This window comes from Nestor notabilis, unplaced genomic scaffold (genome assembly GCF_000696875.1).
Source record: "Nestor notabilis isolate BGI_N333 unplaced genomic scaffold, ASM69687v1 scaffold6925, whole genome shotgun sequence".
Lineage (NCBI taxonomy): Eukaryota > Metazoa > Chordata > Aves > Psittaciformes > Psittacidae > Nestor > Nestor notabilis.
Genome location: NW_009927808.1, coordinates 24,942 through 45,791, shown reverse-complemented (window position 1 = coordinate 45,791; position 20,850 = coordinate 24,942). Strand labels below are relative to the sequence as shown.

The 20,850-nt window shown below is 45.7% G+C and overlaps 1 protein-coding gene across 2 annotated transcripts in view; it reads right to left on the bottom strand.

Moving 5' to 3' along the window:
• Positions 1-8,155, bottom strand: part of PLXNB1 (plexin B1) — a 33,190-nt gene extending 25,035 nt beyond the window's left edge. The window contains exons 1-4 of one of the 2 annotated variants that reach the window (XM_010014225.1): positions 7,018-8,155; positions 2,800-2,982; positions 2,248-2,376; positions 539-639 (exon numbers count right to left, since the gene is read on the bottom strand). In XM_010014225.1, coding sequence (XP_010012527.1) covers positions 539-639; positions 2,248-2,376; positions 2,800-2,982; positions 7,018-8,151 — 1,547 coding nt within the window. In that variant the 5' untranslated portion in view covers positions 8,152-8,155. The remainder of the gene's footprint in view (positions 1-538; positions 640-2,247; positions 2,377-2,799; positions 2,983-7,017) is intronic. The other variant, XM_010014224.1, reaches the window with a different exon arrangement.
• Positions 8,156-20,850: the final 12,695 nt, after the last annotated feature.

The window sequence follows — 20,850 nt, the reverse complement described above, 5'->3', positions numbered from 1 at the left end:
ACATGGAAGCCTCAGCCTCCCAATAATAGGATGAACTATTGCCAAAATAGAGATGACAGGTGCTTTTGGGACTTCAAGGGTCATCAACTAGTTCCTATGGTATTCTACAGGTAGACAGAGCCAGCAAGCAGACAGGCACACCGGAATAAACCATGTTTCATTAAGCAACATCAGTAGGGGAGCAAAAAGTGAAAGAGAGCACTAAATGAGAGTGACAAAGAAGAGATGAGATAATTTCTCTACATTTGAAATGAGACAGTTTGAGCTGCAGTCAGACTAAAACGAGGCTGAAATCAACTGGACAAGCGTGCGATGAATGGTGACCCAGAAAGCAGTGGAAAGATATCCTTGTGTGCAACTGCTAGTGGTGTTTTAGGGAGGCAGATAGAGGAATGGTAAGTTAGAGAGGATATCCCATAAAGGAACTAAAAATAAACTAAATCCAGGCACACAGATGCAAGAAAGACAGTAAGTAGAGACAATCCCTATGCACCATCCCTCCCCAAAATCCTTGCAGGTCAACAGGGATCTATCTTACCGTCCCTGCAGGGCACACCAGCCACAGTAGGGATCTTTCAGCGCCAGGCAGGATTCACAGTCCGAGTACAGGGAACATTCCAGTATGGGAACCTTTACCACCTGTCAGAGAAAGCAGTCAGTGAGAACACAGCACAGGCCCCAGGTTTATGGCTTGTTCTGTCTAACTAGCGAGTCCCACCATCTCCATGCTTACTGAAACAACTTCTTAATCCCCAATATTGCATAAAGAAAACAGGAACAAGCCCCCAGAGCCCTCCTGAATGGCCATTTCACATATTAGTGAAGGCCATCTAAACATCAGGCTGCCCAGAGGCACTGAGGCAAGCAATATGTGTTGCTTTTAATGGGTTCTGTGGCACTTCTTGCAAGAAGGAGCCTTTACTTAGTGACAAATCAGTATTTTAACAAAATAGGTTAAAGAACAGACTGAATACTATCCACCCTTCTGCTTTTCTGGACTCTGTCATGGGACATCATCTCTCTGACATGCAGGTGACAGAAGCTGGAGAGAGCAGCTCTGAGGGCTCTGAATGTACCTGCACTATTGCCCAATTCTATCTCGCAGAACTATCATTTTGACTGAAAGTAGAGCAAGCAGCTTTCATCAATGTGGAACAAAAACCTTCTGGTATGTGGGGGTAACTTTTACTTGCAAAACACTTCTGCTTTAAACTTACTATCCTTGATGATTTCAGCCTCTTGCCCTCCCTTTAATCCGCTCCTACACTCCAGCTACTACCCTGTCAGTTACTTCAAATTGCCAACTTCTAATCCCCAACCTATTACTTTTGCTGAGTACAGGATGTAATTTACATGTTTTAATTGACAGAACAATTACTGCTGAGGATGTATTTCAGATTTCCCTCATCATCTTTCACTCACAGATTTCAACTCTTCCTTTGAAGCGTTACAGAAGTTCCAAATATCCCAAAGTGCACAGGGTGGGGGTGAAGGCAAGCGGTGCTTTTCCAGCATGCTCTCCTTTCTTGTTTGTTCTTTCCTTCAGAGTAACTCAAGGGCTGCTATTTCCTTTACTAGAGGGATCCTTTTCTTTCCAGCTCAAGGAGCTGATATGAGTGGTGCTGTACAAATCCTCTCAAATAAGGTATCCATAGCTGGACTTCCAACTCAGCAGACACCAATATCCCAATAGCCAGAGGCATCAGAATGCCTCTCCTCCAGCTGCCACTGGGCACAAGCAGAATTACAGAAGGCAGAAGAGGGAAAGTTGCCTCACATGGTTCCTTGTACAGCCTGATTTTGTCTACAAGACTGTTATTACATACCCAGCCGAAGCACGCCTCTGCTATCTGAGGATATTTCCCACACCTTTCTGCTTTTGTAGGTTACCTGCCTACGGAAGAACAGCTTAATCTCTTCATTGACTAAAACCAGTAGAAGTGCCACAGTTTTAATTACACAAACCCTTCTTTTGGCCTTTTTAATCTTTTGTAAAACCAATACAGGTCACATCACTTGTGAACCCAAAACCAGGCTGTGGTTGAGGGTAACAAGACTCCTCCATGCTCCCTCCAGCTTTTGCAAAAGGCCAGTCCCCATCCCCGTAAGCCAGACTGGGAGGAAGCTGCTGCCCAGCACAGGCTGAGCTGTACACACTGTTTCTCTTCCTCCCCAGCTCCCATCAGTAGCTTGTCTGGACCACAAATGCTTTCAACTCATCTGTGGAAGGGATTTTATTGCTCTTACCATTGATTGAGTCATGACAAAGAGGTGCTCCTGCAACGGGTCAAACAGCAGGTCTCCACTCACCATGCTGTTTAACTGGATAGATAAAGAAGCATATACGTGTGCATCTCCCATTGCTCCTAAGTACACCTGCAAGAGAGTCACAGTTGTATGCAGGCAAAGTGCCACAGCAGGAGTTGGGGACATCCACCCTGTATCAGGAACAAGTCAGAACCACTGCTGGGTGCAAGGATTTCAACCTCCCACCAAAATCTCAATGCAGTGACTCCAGCCACATGAGGCATGTGCTTAGCTATACCTGTGGAAGGATGCACCAGTCCTGACACTGGCTCAGTCCAGATGTAACCAAAGGCAGCACTCTTCGGGGCACTCACATTCTCAACAGTGAGCACACTGTGAGAAGAGACCATCCGATAGCAATGACAGAATGATAGTTCCTTCAGTAGGAACCTGACTTCCCAAGGGACAAAAGAAATTGCCTGTTTTCCCCTTCCACCTGAGCATCCCTGATCAGTTTTGTCCTCTCGGCTCCCTGTTGCGCCCGGATCATACCTTGTGCAGTCTCCCTCTGCTGTCTCCCAGGAAAGCAATGGTGTGCCCATCTTCCACATTCACTGCCACTGCTGTCAGACGGGCGTCTGTCTTCTCCAGGAGGGGGGCTGCTTCCAAGGGTACCCGGCTGGCCATGGGGCTGGGAGTGTGGTCGGAGCCACACGGGTATGCATACAGGGTGTCCTTTTTTGGGGAGTGGAAAGAACAGGGACATTGGTACCAAGACACGGACACAAGGAACATGAGTAGCTTTAACACTTCCAGCATCCCTTTTCACCCAGATTCCTTCAACAGGTGCCCCAGCAGCGAATTCAGCTTTGAACCCCTTTAAGCTTTTCAACAGAGAATAAAGCATCAGTTTTTAATCGTTAGTTTAGGTAGGTTTGTCTGTTCCTACCCTCACAGACATTTCAGCAGGTCCATTCACCACCGGTAATGTGATGCACCAAAACTCTACCAAACTCTCAAGTTCTCCAAACCCCATGACTGGCTGTACACTGCCAGGATGCAGCTTTGGGGAAGATTCATTGTATTTTTTAGAACAAAAAGAGGAGAATTCCTGCTTCCAGTGCAAAACCACCTGGTCACAAGCATCACCTCCAACAATTAGCATGGTTTTGTTGTAACAAGTCCGAAGTAGAATCCCAGGGCATCAGGACGTACATAAACACAGGGTGGAACACAGCCTGCTCCAAAGAGCTTAACAACTACACTTAGAAATCACAGAGCTCATAGAACCACAGACCCACAGGAAGTCAAAACAAGTCATCTCTGCACACTGCTTCAATTCTTGTCTGTGAGATCTGTGCAAAACCAGTCATCCTTCTGTTCCAGCTAGATCCCTCCCATCCCACCAATCTTTCACTTCCTGAATTCTAGAGAAATGAAAGCTGCCCATTTATTTACCATTTGTATGTGTAGAGAGGAGATATTCCACTATGATTCATCATTTTCCTAAGCAACAAACTCAGCCTTGTCTAGGATAGCTCCTTTGCTGCTTTATATCTTTCTTGACACCTTGTTCTGTGTCCACTTTACAGTAACCTTTTAGAGACTGAACGCAGGATTGTTCACCCAGCAATTACTATTAACCCCACCACTTCTTAATCAGTCAGTGGCTTGGCTTTGAACAATGTGACATGTATAGATTAATGATTTTCATCATGAAATCCCTTACGGACAACATGTCACTGCCCTCTCCAGCCCCTCACTAATCACTCTTACAAAGCTTTGTGTGGAGCAGAGGCATTAACTGCGCAGTCCACACCGGCTCCATTTCTCTTGCCTTGGGCAACGTGGTTGAACTTAGACTCCACACAAGCAGGAATTGGATTCCTTGTGAGCAGGGTTATGTATTCCTTCTGTCTGATGTCTGTGGCTTAGCATTTGGCAGCACAGAGCCTCACGGCACCATCCGGCACCAGGCAATGGAACTGCCCCCTGACAAAGGTCAGCAACACGGCACAACATGGCATTCTTGAGGCATCTACTTGTCACCTCTTGCCAACGCTGTGGAAAACCTCACCCTTTTCCCCCCTTTCCTCCCATTTCTCTGGGTTTTGCGGGGTTTTGGTTGGGTTTGTTTGTTTTTAACACTTGACTGCTTCCTGGAGAAAAAGTCTATGGAAAACCAACAGTAAAATATATTTAACCAGTTGAGCTCTATTGACTTCTCCGCTGTATTGCTATCCTAGCAGGGGAGCAAGGCTTGACACAGTGGTTACGCATAAGAAATCATGCCAAGATATTTTTCACTGAAAACAATTAAAAGAGCATCTATGTAAACTGATACAAGCATTTTATACAGTTATCATGGTCCTATGAAGACACACTGAAAGCTGGGCTTGTTCAGCCTGGAGAAGAGCAGGCTCCAAGGAGACCTTAGAGCAGCTTCCAATGCCTGAAGGGACCAAGAGGAAAGCTGGAGAGGGGCTTTGGACAAGGGCCAGTAGGGACAGGGCAAGGGGGATGGCTTTAAGTTGACAGAAGGGATCATCCTGTATCCTACTGTGATGCAGCAAGTTTGACGAAGCTGTTCCTGTGAATTCTGGTGCATGCTTCCTACATTGCACAGCTAGGAAGCAACACTAGGACAAATCTATACCTGTGCATGAAGGGGACTGAAAGCTGGGTGCAAAAGGACAAGTTACACACCTTGAAAACTACACCCACAGAAGATATGCAGCCTTCCCAAGCCTTGCAAAGACATGTTTCACACTTCCAATTATCAAGTCACTAACAGCACCTACGAAGTCTCCTGCATCTCAAGACTAAAGGATCTCCAGCAAACTGAACAAGTTAACTCATTCTGAAACTCTTATTAAACAAGCATGTTTTTTTCCAGTTGAGATTGTATTGAACTGTAAAACTTAATCTTAGCTTCTTCTGATGGGCTAAAAACTGGAGGCAGTGCTAACTAGGGAAAAGGGTGCACAGGCTGGTTCGGATGCAGAAAAATGTGAACTTAATTAGCATTATCCTTACATAGAGCACAAGCTGCCACCACCGAAACAGAGTTAAAACTGTTCCTGCATAAACTGTTCATTGAGAGCTGCTTGCGCTCAGCACTGAATGGAGCAGGCTGGAGTTGGCACAGACCCTTATGTGTTGTTAGATACAATCTTAACGACAACCGCTACCATGTACTGAATGGTGAAGGATGAAGTTTGTGAGGACATTTACATATCATTGGACACACTTGTTAATAAGATGCTATACTTTGGTCAGCCCACTAGTGCCAAACCGTGCAGCTGGGACCCTGGGATTGTGAGCCAGGAATTGCGTAGCAGAGACTGGGCTTTTTCTCCCACTGTGTGTACCCACTTCTCCGCTGGATCCAATGCCACAGGGGGACTCCACATCGCTTTGAATGAAGGATTTTTCCAAACTATTCACACCAGTTTGACATTTAACTCCCTCAAACTGACCTAAAAACCACCTGTGACAATTCCTTCCATGTGCCCCCCCCCCCAAAAAAAAAGGACACAGGAGGCAGCGCTAAGAAATAGAGTGAAAGTAGGACATCAAGCTGGGCAGTCTCTTGCTTCCCAACTCTTCTGTACTCCTCCTGACCCTACATTCATCCTGCTCCAAGCCTGCTCTTCACCCTTCCCTTGTCCCACAAGTATTCTACAGTCAGCTGCAGCTCTTGAAAGGAAAACCATAATTTTAAGACTGGTTTTGGATCACACATCCAACCTCAGAGACTTCGAAGCCCTGTGGTACCACTTTGCTCTTTGTAGCACAGGGCTGGGAGAGGCAATTATCTGGACAGCCTGTTCTGTAAGAAGGAAGACACAAGATAACAGGCTGTGATGCTAAGGACCAGCAACGCCCTTGGTGAAACCAGGCTGCTCACGACCACAGAGCCTCATAGCAGACACGGCACCCAGCACCGCCCCAGAGCATGCTGCTGCTGCTCTGTGTTTGTGTCCCTGTCCCTGGGATCACAGCACCAGCCAGTGTGGCTGACACACTGCGAGGATTCAGGGTCACAGCCACTTTAGCTCACATTTTTATCCTGCAACCTCCCATCATGCCTCTGCGGTAGAATTTAAAGGAGGATTATCACTTCTTACAGCACTGGAGACAAATTGCAGCCAGGTCAGGAGAGGGTTCTCCTTGGGCACAAAATTCTGCGGGACGAATGGAGCCTATAGGATTTTGTTGACACTTGGTTTTGCTTATGTTCTTTTTTGTTCCTGGGTTCCTTTGCAGGATGCTGTTGAGGTGTGCCTCACCATAAGCAACAGGGACCCAGCACCCCCCTTAAATTCCCTTCCCAACACACAAGTGTACATGCACATATTCCTTTCCTTCCCTGCAGTGCAGACCAGGAGATGAAGATACTGATGAACAACAACCTAAACTGCAGCTTCAGTGCTTTTGCCTGGTATTTGCCAAGAGACAGGCACAGGGGCCAGATCACACCAGGTGTTCTTCCCATGGCCACATCACCCCCATCTCCCTCTATAAGGAAACCCATCCATGTGGGGCAGAGAGCTGCAGTAGCAATGACAGACTGTACTTCAACAGGATGCAACAGTTCTTGCACTGCACTGCTGCAGCAGCAAAGAAACAGTCTGAGCCCAAAGGCTTTTAACCCAAACAGATTTCAACATCCATCTGTGGGAAACGGGCTGACTTGAGGAACACGAAACAACACAAGAACACACTGCAGACTACTCTTCACCCTAGCAAAGGGGCAAAGCCACTTACCGCTGGCAGCTGGACACAGTTGGAGCTGACATCGTATTCAATATATGCCACTTCTGTCCCTTCTTCTGACTTCCCATCTCTCATGTAGCAAACATCCCTAGTCCAGTTGGTCAGGCGATCCACCTCCTCCATAGCGTACACACAGAGTGCAGACTCCTCACTCAGCTTGCCAGAAGCAGCCTGCCAGGCTGAGAAGGCTGCAAACAGCACTTCTCCCTCTGTGTCCAGCTGCCCATGGGCCAGGCCTTGTCCTGGCCGGGTGACATAGGCTGCTTGCAGGAGGCTGTAGGTATTGGTTTTGCTCTGGCAGAGCAGAGGTAACTCCACATACGAGTAATAGTGAGAGTCATCCAGGCAGATTCGGGAGATGTAGGTCTTGTACTCACGGGACTGAGATTTGAGGTCCCGTCGGTAGAACAGGAAATAGACACTGGAGCGGTAGGTGAAGGATTTGATGAAGTGGTGGTTGTACTCCGAGAGCCGGCCCACAGCCAGTTTTGCTGTTTCTTCATAGGAGAAAATGGAGTGAGAGTCTATTGCTTGAACATCGCCTCCGTGGGCCCTGAGATTGCGGGTAGTGATGGGAGGAATCCCCCCTCCAACTCCTCGGCTCGTGTACCCTCGTCCCACAAACAGCAAGGGGACCTCATCCTTCGAGTAAGCTATGAGTCCCACAGTGGTGATATTGGGATCATTGGCAGCAACATACTGAGTGTCCCCAGGGCTCTCTGGTCGGAAGAGGACGTGGTCAATGGACAAGAGGCTCCTCTTCTCGCAGATCCCCTGGTGCACACTGCCACATACAATGAGCTCCTTCTGCACTGTGTTCACTAGCAGCAGCTTGTTGTGATTGTCAGTGTGGTGTGCCTGAGGGCACTCCAGTTTTGAGACTGGAGGGAGACAATCTTTACTGTCCAGAACGGGTCCAGTCTGAACCGCGTTCTCCATCAGCAGGTCAGATGTCAGCTGAAAGAGAAAGTTGGTGGCTCCCAAGTAAATGGTCCCAGATTCCAAATCCATAGACAGGTGAAGGAATTTCGTTGCGTTGCGTGTGAACGTGACATACTGCAGTCCCCGTGGAATTGCTGCTCCCAAGAAACAGAGAACAGGAAGGAGGAACGTTCCCAGAGGCATGGTAAACACTCTGCAAGAGAGGAAAGGCTGTTACAACTCCTTGGAAATGAGAAATGAAGATTAACACTCCAAATCCTTCAACAGCATTCTTATGAGAAGTGGGCAAAGAGGACATGAGTAACCCTAGAAAGCAGAGAGCTTTCAAAAGAGCCAACACAGGACATTTGCAGGAACACCAGCAGGAAGAGGCCTGCAGGAGTATCAGAGACTTCACTCAATCATCTCCACAGCAGGGTAACAGGCACAGCATCTTCAGGAGAAGCTGCAGCTCTGCAGGTCACGTTCTTGAGGCTTTCCCAGAGACTGCTGGGTGGTTCTGGGGAAGGCTTCTCTTTGCAAGCCCAGGACTTGTACTAAACTTGCTGAATAAACACTCCCAGGCACCAATCTGGGGACATAACCTGCAGAGAAAGGCTTTATCTGTTCTGTGACAGAAGACGCTTCAAACATTGAAGCTGATCATTGTTCTTGTAACATCCAAAAAAGGCCACTTTTAACCAGATTCCTGCACAACTCTCTCCTATGATGCTATATTGGAAGCTCTCCTGGACAGGACCACATTCCAATAGCAGCCAGCACACTGCACACATTGTACGGATGAGCATCACCCCAGTAAACCAAACCACTGTCCAAGACAAACACAACCTGCAGGACCATTGTTTAAATAAACTGTACCTAGGACCCAATTCTGAGCGAACTAATAACTCCTTTGCTCTGTATTTGATCTACATATCATAATTAATCCTTCTCTTTATTATCACTTATGGCTATCAACAGCCTCTTCTGGGTCTAAGGCTCTTCCACTAGTGCTTCAGAAGAAACCTTCCTGATGCTCTGCCACTGAGCATCACTCATCCAAGCAGGATGTGGATGCCAGGATAAGGCCTCCAAGGTGTCAGTCATAGCAGCCCCCAGCCACCTCCTGAGGACCAGTCTGACCCTGGCCCTGCCAAGCCAGTCCCTGTGGGCTCCCATCTCCTTGGGCAGTTACGTGACCACGTCCAGGTAAAGGGGAGACCACCTTATCCTCCTTACTTGTTGCTGTGATCTCTGTGGGAGAAGTCTCTTGCTGGTACTCATCTCTCCACAGCTCCTCTACCAAGACTTTAAAAGGTGATTTAAACATGCCTGCTCTGTGGGCAATGCTCCATTCCTTCCTTGTCCCTCAAAGTGCAGGCATGGCAAGATGTTACACAGACCAGGGAACCAGTTCTGCTCCTCTCCAGGGGTTGATCTATTGAAATCTACAGTGACCCACCCAATCCATGCCACAGATGGGAACCACCGTCCTGAACAGCATGAGGAAACTCACAGTACGGAGGAAATGTGGTAATAAGTACCTGCAATTTAGATGAATGCTTTTCCCCATGGAAAAAGGACAGCAGCTGCAAGCACTTGTAATTTACTAAGAGTATCACCTTATTTGAATGGAGAAGTGGGTGGTGATGCAGCTGTGAATCTATTCCCTTCCCTCCCTCTTGCAGACAAGGTATCAAAGCTACACAGAGATGCCAAGCTGGGCCAGAGGCTCAACAGAGCCGATGGGCACGGTATCTCCTCCAGAACTGGCCTGTAACCTGCTGTGCTCATTTTGGCAACTCAGCTCCTCCAGGGTGACATTAGTGTTGTAGTTAAAGCTCAGAAAGCTGTCATCACTTCCCCCATACAGCATCACCCCTCTTGGGACTTCTTGGTAAGCTCAAAGTGCTAGTAACCCAGAAGTGCTTAAGAGCACAGAGGTAGGAAAAGATCCACAGCATTTCAAGAGAAGACTACCCCAGCATTTACTGCAGGACTTTGGCAATTTAGGTCACAAGCTTTTCACCACACAGACTGTGTCTTACACTCATTCTGTACAACATCCAGCACACAGTATGCAGAAAAGAGTTATGCAGAAAACACAGTAGCAATAGTGAGAACTGTAACTGTAATACTTTAGATCTGTCTTTTATTTCACTCCTGTTGGGAAAACCCCCACAAAAGTCTGCTTTCCAGCTCCTTTGTCAGCAAAACTGGCATCTTTGCTCTACCAAAAGACCAGTTGAGAGGATTAGTCTACTTGTGAAATCCAGTGGATGGAAGGCATTATAAACACAACACACTATTAAATATAGGCTTTGTGAAGCTCTGGAAAAGCTCCACTTCACATGGTTATTGTTGGTAAGTAGGTAGTACTGTCAGGATATTCCCAGATGCAGGAACGTTTTTTCCCCCTGAGCACACAGCCACTGATTCATATATACCAGCACCGTGTTTGGGTTACATGCACACTAGGGCTTTTGTTTGCCCTGATCATGGGCACTTGGGGTTTTCTGCTCTCAGTGCGCTGCTTCAGCCAGGTTTGCAAACAGTGCTGAACTCGCCTTGAAGTCTCCTTCCAGGGTGGTGAGAGTGAATTGTAGCATCTGACAGAGGTCCTCATCATGTGGGAGATGTTATCTGTGAAGCCTCATGAGAGGTATTTATAAAGCCAGCAAGTAGATACATGTACACTGAAGGATGGAGCTCTAACTTGACTTCATCATGTGAGGTCTACGTCAGCAGAACAAACCTTGCTCCAGCTCCAACATGTGAGTTATTTTTGTGTGTTCTCACCACTCTTATTGGAGAAAACTCTATTCAAGGAACTCCTTAACCACACAAATCTCTGTGCACCTCCGCACTGCCATCATGCAGTTGTCACGATAGCCTGTTGTGCAACTCTGTCTAGAACCTCCTCAGTTTCAAAGCTTAAAATGCCTGCAAACAAAACAATAGGCTGATGACCATCCTACAGCACGAGCTTGACTGCGTGACAGAGCCACACTGACAAGAAAGGAGTCTTTGGTCTGGAAGCAGCTGAGGACCACAAGACGTCATTACAAGACACCACTTAAAGGAATCTCTAATCTTTTCAGCTAATGCAACCTTCCTGTGCCAGCACTTGCACAGTAAAATTGGCATGTGAATTCAGAATATATGGATTCTGAAATATTGGCTTTCTGGCTAGACGTCATTCCTACAAGCTGCAGGACTCTGCTCTGTCCACCACCCACAATCATGACAACACTTACACGTGCCACCAGTACGTGGATTCAAAACCCAGTGTATGACACCATGGTAGCAACACTGATCTTACCAGCTCTTTGACCTGTAGTCGAATCTGTCCCTAATGTGTCACTGAAAGCATTTTACCTGTGGGAGCATCTGTACTGGAAAGGGATTGGAAGAGCAACCAGCCCTTCATTCCAGCAGACCATAATGAAAAGCTCTGTGGTCAAAGCTCTGACCTGAAGATATTCAAGTCACCAATATCCCCCTAGAACTCACTTTACTAAGAGCTAGTCCTCAAAGGTGTTTGAGGTAAGAAACTACTATCTAGTCCTCATGACTCAGGGCAGCTGAGATGGCAAAAAAAGGGTAGTACAGGATGTTCTGCAAGCAAGTTCCAATCGCTCTGTGCAATGGGTAAACACTGAATATAGTGCTATTTGTTGCTCTTTGCTGAAAAGCCATTAGCAAATGAGCTTGTACTTATTGCTAGGTAAGCAAACATACATTAGAAATGGGCACGAGTGTGTAGATATCAGTGGGTAGAAGCATTCATATCCTACCTAAAAATTGAGAAGAAAAAAAGCCAGCCAGTGGTTTTGGATTCAATTTCCCAAGTTGTTTCTCAAGCATGGGCATCACTGCCTTTATTATTCTTGCTATTCAGCTAAGCCCATCACAACTGCTCTGGGAGGACAGGAAGGAGGAGGATAACCTACATTTAAATCTGATGGTTTCATGACAGGCTACACTACTGAGCTCTTTATGGATTTACTGAACCATTCTGTTTCCTGTGTTCACTGCTAGTACACAACACAGCTGGTACAGACAGATTGCACTAAAAGTGTGTAGCCTTTAATTAATGTTGAAGGCAATTGCCAAGGCTGGAAGATTCTCTTTAAAAATTCCTTTTTTTTTAATGAATTCCTGTTAAATAGGAAAATGCTCCAGACAATATGCTCAACATCGCCTCTAACGAACTGTAAAATATTAATATCCAAATGATACTTCTGAGCTCCATTTATTTAATCTGGATCACAACAGAAGGGCTAGAGGATTAGTCAGTTCTGCCCTGGAATATTTATATCACATCCACAAAACAACCACCAATAACGAGGAAGCAATGGCACTATTTTGTTACTTGGAATTTGAAATAAGACCATGTTTTCTGTAGCACTATTTTTACCTCCCTGACCTCACGTATCCCTCTCTCAGACTTGACTCATTTATTAAAGAAACAAACCTAGAACTCATTTGGACACATTTTAGCAGCGTTATCAACACATCAGATTATTTCAATCCTCACAGATTATTTCCCCAACACAACATCCAACCCCCCAGACATGAAGAGGTCATATAATGTTCCAACTTCCAAGCTAGATTTCATACTCAACACCAAATCCAGCAGAATTATCCTTGGAAAAAGTAGGTCCCTGGAATTTGCACCTGCAGCTCCCACTGGGTCATTTGCAGAGCCAGCCTACAGCGAGAACAGTTCAAGATTTAAACATTAAAAGCAGAATTCTCCCAGCTGCACCACGACCCCTGTGCTCCAGCACATTCAAATCACCCAGCAGCAGGAAGACGACCACTGCTGTGTTTTCTGTGCCAAAGCCCTGAATTACAGCCCCCTTCTAAGTTTCATACACTCAACAGAGACTTGCTGTTTGCTGTGAAAGATGACATCCCCATTTAATAAATCTTCTTGGGAGTCTTATTTACCACTACCAGGCCAGTTGCCTGCTCTGCTGTTCAAGAACACTTGCAGCAAGCAGCTCTGGCAGAGATGAACACAAACCTCTGTTTTCTGCATCCCAAGGAGAATCTCAAGTCCAAGCCATCCTGTTGGAGCAGGACTGGCACAGACAAGGGAGCTCTGTTACACCAGATGGGATTAACACCAAAGATGAGGTGAAAATAATTTTAAAACACCCCCTCTAAAGACCAAATATGACACTTGAAACAGTGAGGGAAGGTGGCACAAAACCTGTCTTTTCAGGCTACAGAATTAACAGCATTATTAAACTAACACTTGGGAAAATTATGTTTTCTAAACCCTTAATAGCTACTACCAACCATCACAATGTACTTCTCCAGGTGGGGGTTGAAGTAGTTATACTAAACCAATGCTGCACAAAGTATTTTGTCAACTTTGTGATACTATGAATGATGCTTAAGGTTCTTTAGAAAAAAACAGTAGAAACTACTTCTGTACCCTTGGGCCTACCTGAAAAGTCATTTTAGCTATACTGGAATTAATTGCTGATAGTGGACAGGTATTTCCCCTAACCAGCTCGAGCACAACCGACCTTTTCTCTTGCACTCATGAACATGTGTTATAACCACTAGTTTAAGCTCCCAGTACAAATGGCTAATGAAGAGTTAATGATTAATACAGTGTTAAATAGTGAACGTTTTATAAATCAAGACAAACTACACAAACATTTACAAGGACTATAAAGCAACCACATGCTGCTTGCTGTTAAAAGCAGCTTTCTTCATAGATACTCTGTCACTGTAAATGAGGGTTGACTTTTCACTTTACCACCCTCAAACACTAACAAAATGTGAGCTCAAGTACCATGTGTATATACATTTTTAAAAGGGGAAAACCCAAGTCAGCTGTCAGCTTCTCAGTATCATAACATAGCCAAAGGATAACTTTCTGCCAGTGTTACACATTTGAAGAGTCCTTTATGACCTGCTTCAACTTCCTGCGTAATCAAATCACAGACCACCACTAAGCAATCTCTTCTTCTGGCCCACCAGCTCCTAACTGAAGTCTCCCAGTGAAAGGAGAATTTTTTCATAGGGCTCCTCAATTACAGAAACCAAAGGGTTGTCTACCCCAGGTAGAATGCCTTGTCATTTTGTCTAACTTTGCTTGTCACAGCGTCTCCCAAATCAAAGCAGCTTCTAGTTGCTTTTTGCATCAACAGTTTGAAACTAATCCTTCTTTTTAATCCTCCTTGGGAAGAAGATAACAACAGCTATTCTAACTGAGACAGAGGCCCACCTACACAGAAACCCTGGCTCCAGCAACAGACAATAATAGAAGCCTAAGAAGTAGTATAAGGGTAGACAAGCACAAGGCAATCCTTCCCCTCTACATCCTGCCACCTTCGGGCATTCCTCAGTCACAGTCTGGAGCCACGTGTAATCCTTTGGATGGACACATTAGCAGGTCTGAGCTTCTTCAGTCAGAAATAACTCATTTTTCCTGTAGCTCTGAGCCCTTTTTGTCAGTTTGTCAACATCTTTTTTTTAAGGCTCCTGACCTTTCCACAGCACCTGACCCAGACAGGCTATCCCTTTGGCTTTCATGTTACCTACTCCAGTCTGACCCAGCAGCCCTCCATTTACCTGCCCAAGAACCTCTTGCTCTTCCTGCTCCCACATCACGTCAGGTTTATATCCAGTTGAATCAAGTGACTTGAATATTCTTCCAGGGAACTAGTTAGAAAAACTACCCCATCCTCTAGCCTTTACTGTGTAAAGTACACCCAGGGAGCATAGATAGGTTTAATGCAGCTCTAATAGAACCCTGCTGGGAAAGCAGAGCTCACTAAAGTTACCCATCCAATTCACCCTGCTGAGCAATTCCACTGTTTCTACACAAATCTACATGAATCTAAGCCCATCACCCCCTCTAGAAACAAGTTTGCTTGCAGAAGTTCAAGAACACAATTGTTGATGAAAATACAGACTCATATTGGAGCAGAGAGAAATCCACGCAGAACCCAGGAAATTCCAAGAGCAGATATCCCCCATTTGTAGTTAACTGAGATCCAAGAGCCAGTTTTTAATTGTTTCATATGAACTAACCTGATTTTAAAAGACCTGTCAGATAAGGCTCTTGAACAAAAAGTTAAGCTATTGTGAAACTAAAGCTACAGTCCCTATTGTAATTTAATAAGTAGTTAAAAGACGGGAAACCAAGAGTTTCCCTGTCATAGGAAAGTTATCGGTAAGATCTGCCAATAATGTGTTCTGCAACCTGTGCTATTCTCTATGCTCACACAAGATCTGTGCAGAGGAATATGTCTGGAAGTGGCAAATTTTATTATTAACATTATTAATCACAATCAAATTCAGATAAGACTGCAGAAAGTAAGAGAACCCATGTGCTCCTCAGTAACTACACAGTATCTTAGATGTCAATAAATACCAAACCAACACAAAAAATTCTAATTACATCACACAACAGGATCCAAATTAGCTGTTCCTAATTTGGAACTTTGGTAGGTCAGTTCAGTACTTAGTATCAAGCAAAAAGGCAAATACAACCTTCAAATTAGGAAAGAAAACAGTCGGTGCCATTATGCTGTTGAATGCTGCGGGCAGTTCCGATTCCCACATCTGAAAAAGGAGACAGAATGACAAAAAGGACAACAAAGATGATCAAAAGCACGGAGCAGCTTCCATATAAGGAGAGGCTGAGCAGAGCAGGACTGCAGATGGACAAAGAAACAAGGGGGAAGATACGGAAAATTTAAGAGATCTGAAATATGACATAGTGTCAAGATGAAAAACATGGACTGAGCGAGTACTGTGTCTTACAATGCAGAAACGAGAGTTACAGGCAACCGTTCTAAGCCAGTTCAAGGATATTGTCACTGGATGCAGAGTACTTTAAATAACATTTTAAATGCATCATTAAATTGTAGAGCTCATGCTGCAGGATGTCTTGGAGACCAGAAACATAAGCAAGTTAGAAGAGGGGTTATATAAATTAATGGAGAATAGATATAGGTGAGATAAGATGATTAGATACGACTCCTGACCAAAGAGGGCCCTAAACTGATGGTGGTGATAAACTGGGAGTTAAATGGGAGGAGAGGAAGGAACAAAACAAACCCACCACATTATACATGCCCTGTTTCTTACTGCCCTCATTAAGCATCTGCTTCTGGATCTTGTCAAAGACAGGACACTGAGCTAGGCAGAGCTTTGCAATTTGCCCCAGGATGACACTTCTATTTAAACATCTTATTTTATGCTACATTTATAGATCTTATTTATTTTTAAATATTAAGAAAGTAACTTTAGCCAGGCCTAATTGCATATTTAGGAAGCTGGAAATCTAACCTCAATGACTATTTCTGAAGGCACTATCTATCATATTAATATTTAGATACCATCTAACTGAATCCTGACAGCGCAGCACAAAAGTTAATGCACAACCCAGCAGCAAAGCAGATGGGAAAGCCAAAGAAAGGCCACAGCCACAGTGCACAGAAGTGGCAGAACCGAGTTTAATGCACCAACAGTCCCTCTTCTAGGAACAGCTCTTCCCTGTCTGCTAAATGTCTGATGGAAACGTCTCGCTCAGATGCCAACTGAACAAACCAGACAACATGTGCTTGTTGTACGTACAGCTGAGCATTTGCTGAGAGCTGGGCTGGGTCAGCCTGGAGAAGAGAAGGCTCCTTGAGGGGACACCTTAGAGCAGCTCCCAGTGCCTAAAGGGGCTACAAGGAATCTGGAGAGGGGCTTTGGACAAGGGATGTAGGGACAGGACAAGGGGAATGGCTTGAACATGCCAGAGGGGAGATTGAGAAGAGCTCTTGGGCAGAAGAGACCCTGGCACAGGGTGCCCAGAGAATCTGTGGCTGCTCCATCCCTGGCAGTGTTCAAGGCCAGGTTGGACACAGGGGCTTGGAGCAACCTGCTCTAGTGGAAGATGTCCCTGCCCGTGGCAGGGGTTGGAGCTGGAGGAGCTTTAAGGTCTCTTCCAACACAAACCATTCCATGATTCTATGGGTAGCATTCAACAAAACGGCTATTGCTAAAAGTAGGTCAGGACTGTCTGTTCTAACCGGGGAGAAAGGAAAGTTAAAGCACACCAGACTATTTGGCCAGGTATTACAGAAAACCTTCATCTGGGATTTCACCATTACTTCAAACAGATGTGATTCATGTTTCACCGGCCTCCACCTCAAACCGGGCACGCCTTCCAACCACACTGCCCTCTCTAGCGCTGCGGGCACCTCTCCCCAGCCTCAGCCACGATCCTCCTGCTCTCAGCTTTGGCTCCACAGGCCACTAGAGCCGCCTTAGCTAGTCCATTTTGATTTCTGCAGAGCAGAAATGCCCAAGTGCTCCATCCAGAAACAGCCAGAAGAGCACACGATCTTCTCAATGTAATCATTTCTGCCTTAAGAGTCTATTTTCCTTGGCAGGGAGCCCTCCAGAAGGACGGGAGGAGACCTCCTGCTACCAGCACATGCTTCCCAGAGGACAGCACTGTGACCCCGAACCAAGCTCTCATGTCCCAGAGGCAAAGGCCACACTCCCAAGGCAAATCCTTCTGCATCTAGCCTGGCCTCGAAGCAAGAGAGGAAAGGAGATTCAAACATCCTGTGGAAGGAAGCCAGTCCTACACTTGCAGCACAAGAGAAAACCATGGTCTCCACGCCAGCATCAGTCCTTAAGTATCGTAGGCAGGACTGCACAGTGGAAATGAGGACAGGGAGACCTAGCACAGGAGCTGTTACAGACCACAGGCAGATACACGAGGACCACAACCTGAGCTCCACCATCCCGTTGTCAAGATGCAAATCAGAACTGTTAAACACTGGAGCCTGCCTTGAAGAAACCCTTCTGCTCTGCAGACACTGAGCAGCGCAAGGTGCTCTGGCCTGTTAAAGAACAGCATTTCCTCAACACCCCAGAAGCCTTCAATTTTAATACCATAACAGCTCTATAAAGAATTGGGACTAGACAGGAAGGAATTCTTCTTTTTGGGAGTTTTCCTTCATTTCCAATACCATTCACTTTTCTGCCCTCCCCAGTAATCTTCTGGGGAGCCATAGAGCCTGACAGCAGTTTGACAGTCTTCCCCTATCCCTCCAACAGTGTCAGCAGTTCTGGCTACAGCCATGAATACAGGCAGTAACATGCAAATAAATCTAATGCAATACAACCACATGAGTAGCATCTATCTCCTCCCACCCAGAAGAGACAGCAAAATCAACAGAATTCCACATCACTACCACAATCTGCTTGTGGTTTGCCTTCAAACCAAGCTGGGGTACGGTCTATCTTGTATTACTCAACTCATTTTAAAGCATTATCAGAAACGAGGCTTTGATCAATTTATCTTTCAGAAATTAGTGCCTAAGCCTGTAAGGCTCTTAGTAGTCAGCTACAAACTCTTAAACTCAACATTCTGGTAATTAGATTACACAGGTCTGCTAGATAATGATCCAAGTTGAGGTGGCCAGACATTTTCTTCCACCTGGAAGAAGGCTTTCATAAGGGCAGGAACACATAGCAACACACCATGTGGTTCAAAGAGCCTGAGGAGCTTCCCAAGTTGCTCAAAACATGTATAAAACACATCAGCTCCCACTGCACTACTGCAGAAGACTGAACAGGCTGGTGCAGTTCTGAGAGCCAGGATCGACTTTGCACCAGTCCAACCAGCCCCAAGCAATGGATGACCTTCACATATGGGCTAGGATCTTTGATAGCCAGTGCTTCCAAATGTAGTCCAACATGGAATGGTGGCACAGGAGCCATCCATGAAGGGCTCTGAAGATGCACATGCAAAGGTGTAAAGCCCCATCCCTGGCAGTGTTCAAGGCCAAGTTGGACACAGGGGCTTGGAGCAACCTGCTCTAGTGGAAGATGTCCCTGCTCGTGGCAGGGGGTTGGAACTGGATGAGCTTTAAGGTCCCTTCCAGCCCAACCCATTCTATGATTCTATGTGGTTAAGCTGTCACAGGCTTAACCCTTCCAGCCTACAATCACAGCCCTCCTTCCTAGACATTGCCCACACTTGGAAGTTCTTGCTTCAAGGGTAAAATTCAGAGCATCAGGCTCCATACGGATAGAGGTGGGAGGACTACTGCTGTGCCTGGGCCATTAGGCCATGCTCTTTATTCCTACCACTGTGGGCCCACAATCTGGCAGAGTGAAAATGAGCAATGTGAAAATTAAGTAGCAAAGGAAGCAGAAGCGAGGACACTGCAAGGTTTGGTACTTGGAGGAATAAACCATCCAATAAACCAACAAGAGTTCTCCAGTCACTTAGTTAACAGGCAGATGCCTGGTCACACCTTCTCCAGAACAAGGAATTTTATTACAAGATAAAATTCACCATAAGAAACTTTAATATCATCAAGTGGTTTTGCAACTGTACATTCACATTGAGATCTTCACTTTTTCCTTCCAAAGTATTTGAGCTCCTGGTCCTGTTTAGGGCTGAGAAAGCTTCCTTGGTGCTTTGGTCCTAAAGGCACCAAGGTTCAGAACCTGCTCATGGCAGCCATGAATTTTAAAGGCTTTTCAGTCGAGACTGTTCTCCACCTGGTTTGCTACCGTCCCACCTTCAACAGTCTGACAGCCACTGGCTGGGCAGGACTGACTGGCTCTTCCCTTTGCCTTTCAGGGAAGGCCAGACCTTCCCCCTAGGGCCACAGAGATGCACTAACAGGTCTGCTGCAGAAACTGCAATGCTAGTGTGAAATGCAAACTCCACGAGCCTGCATTTCAGGCTGTTGCACTGCCTCACTGTTGGCATTTCAAGAGAATGTAACGTTGCCAGGGTCACCCCCGGACAAAAGTGTCCACGAGACAGGAAAAAACAGATTTGTGGTCTAAAAAGGATAGTACCCAACAGCAGAGACCATGGCCCTAGGGACAAAGAGACAGATAGCCTGACCTGACACCGTTCTTTTCCTTCTGAAAGAGAAAGAAAAGGTTCAAAGGAACAAAAGGCTGTTCTGTACCGTGCCCCCTGCAGATGTGGGTAAGCATCTAAAACCAAGTGCAAGACCAGACTTTCAAGGGTGAAACATCCACAAGTGAGCCCTATTTCCAAGTTATTTTTAAATGACCTAAAATAAGACCAGTGCTTTGAATACTTCTGAAGGGAATGAACCTCACGTAAGCCATGACATTTTTAGTTTGGAAATGCTTTGGAGCAGGAATTGTACTATTCATGCATCTGTTTATCACCCATTTTAGCTCAAAAGTTATAGTACATTACAAGGCAAGAAGCACTCTTTAAAAGGGGGGAAATTCAAACAAATAAGACCTAGGCTATCCGCAGTCTCTGTAACTCAGTAAAACATATCCCATCTCATAGCCACAGAAACAGTAGCTGCCACAGAGAAAGGGAGAAAGTCAGCTTCCCTGCTTAGAATATTCCACTTCACACCACCCTTCCTACTGTAGCTTCCACAAATACACTCTCCACCTCTCTCCAAACTCAAGTCAACAGTCTGCAGACTCCAACAGGCCACAGGCAATGCTTTTAGCAAGCAACAGGTACAGGCATTACTTCACGGACACACAGAACCAACCTACAACACAAGCTTTGCCAGTCTTCTCACAAGTTTTATTTGTATCATCCCCTTCCACACCACAGGAGCAGTTGTCTGGCTCTGGTGATGGCCTGAAACATAAGTATGAAGTAAGCATATAGTAGTACTTTATCTCCCTGAACGCTTTCCCAGGCTTCACCAATGCGCAGCTCAGGGATTTCTTGGGATAGAGGTGGTTTAGTAACCTTCAATAGCTCCTTCTTCTATGGAGTATCCTCAAGTACACACAGATGTTTGGCATTCACAACATCCTGTGGCAAGAAGCTTCCCAGGTTAACTGCACACATCAAGGACTAAGCCATTATTTGTTTTTAAGCTTTCTACATGCTGGCTCCAT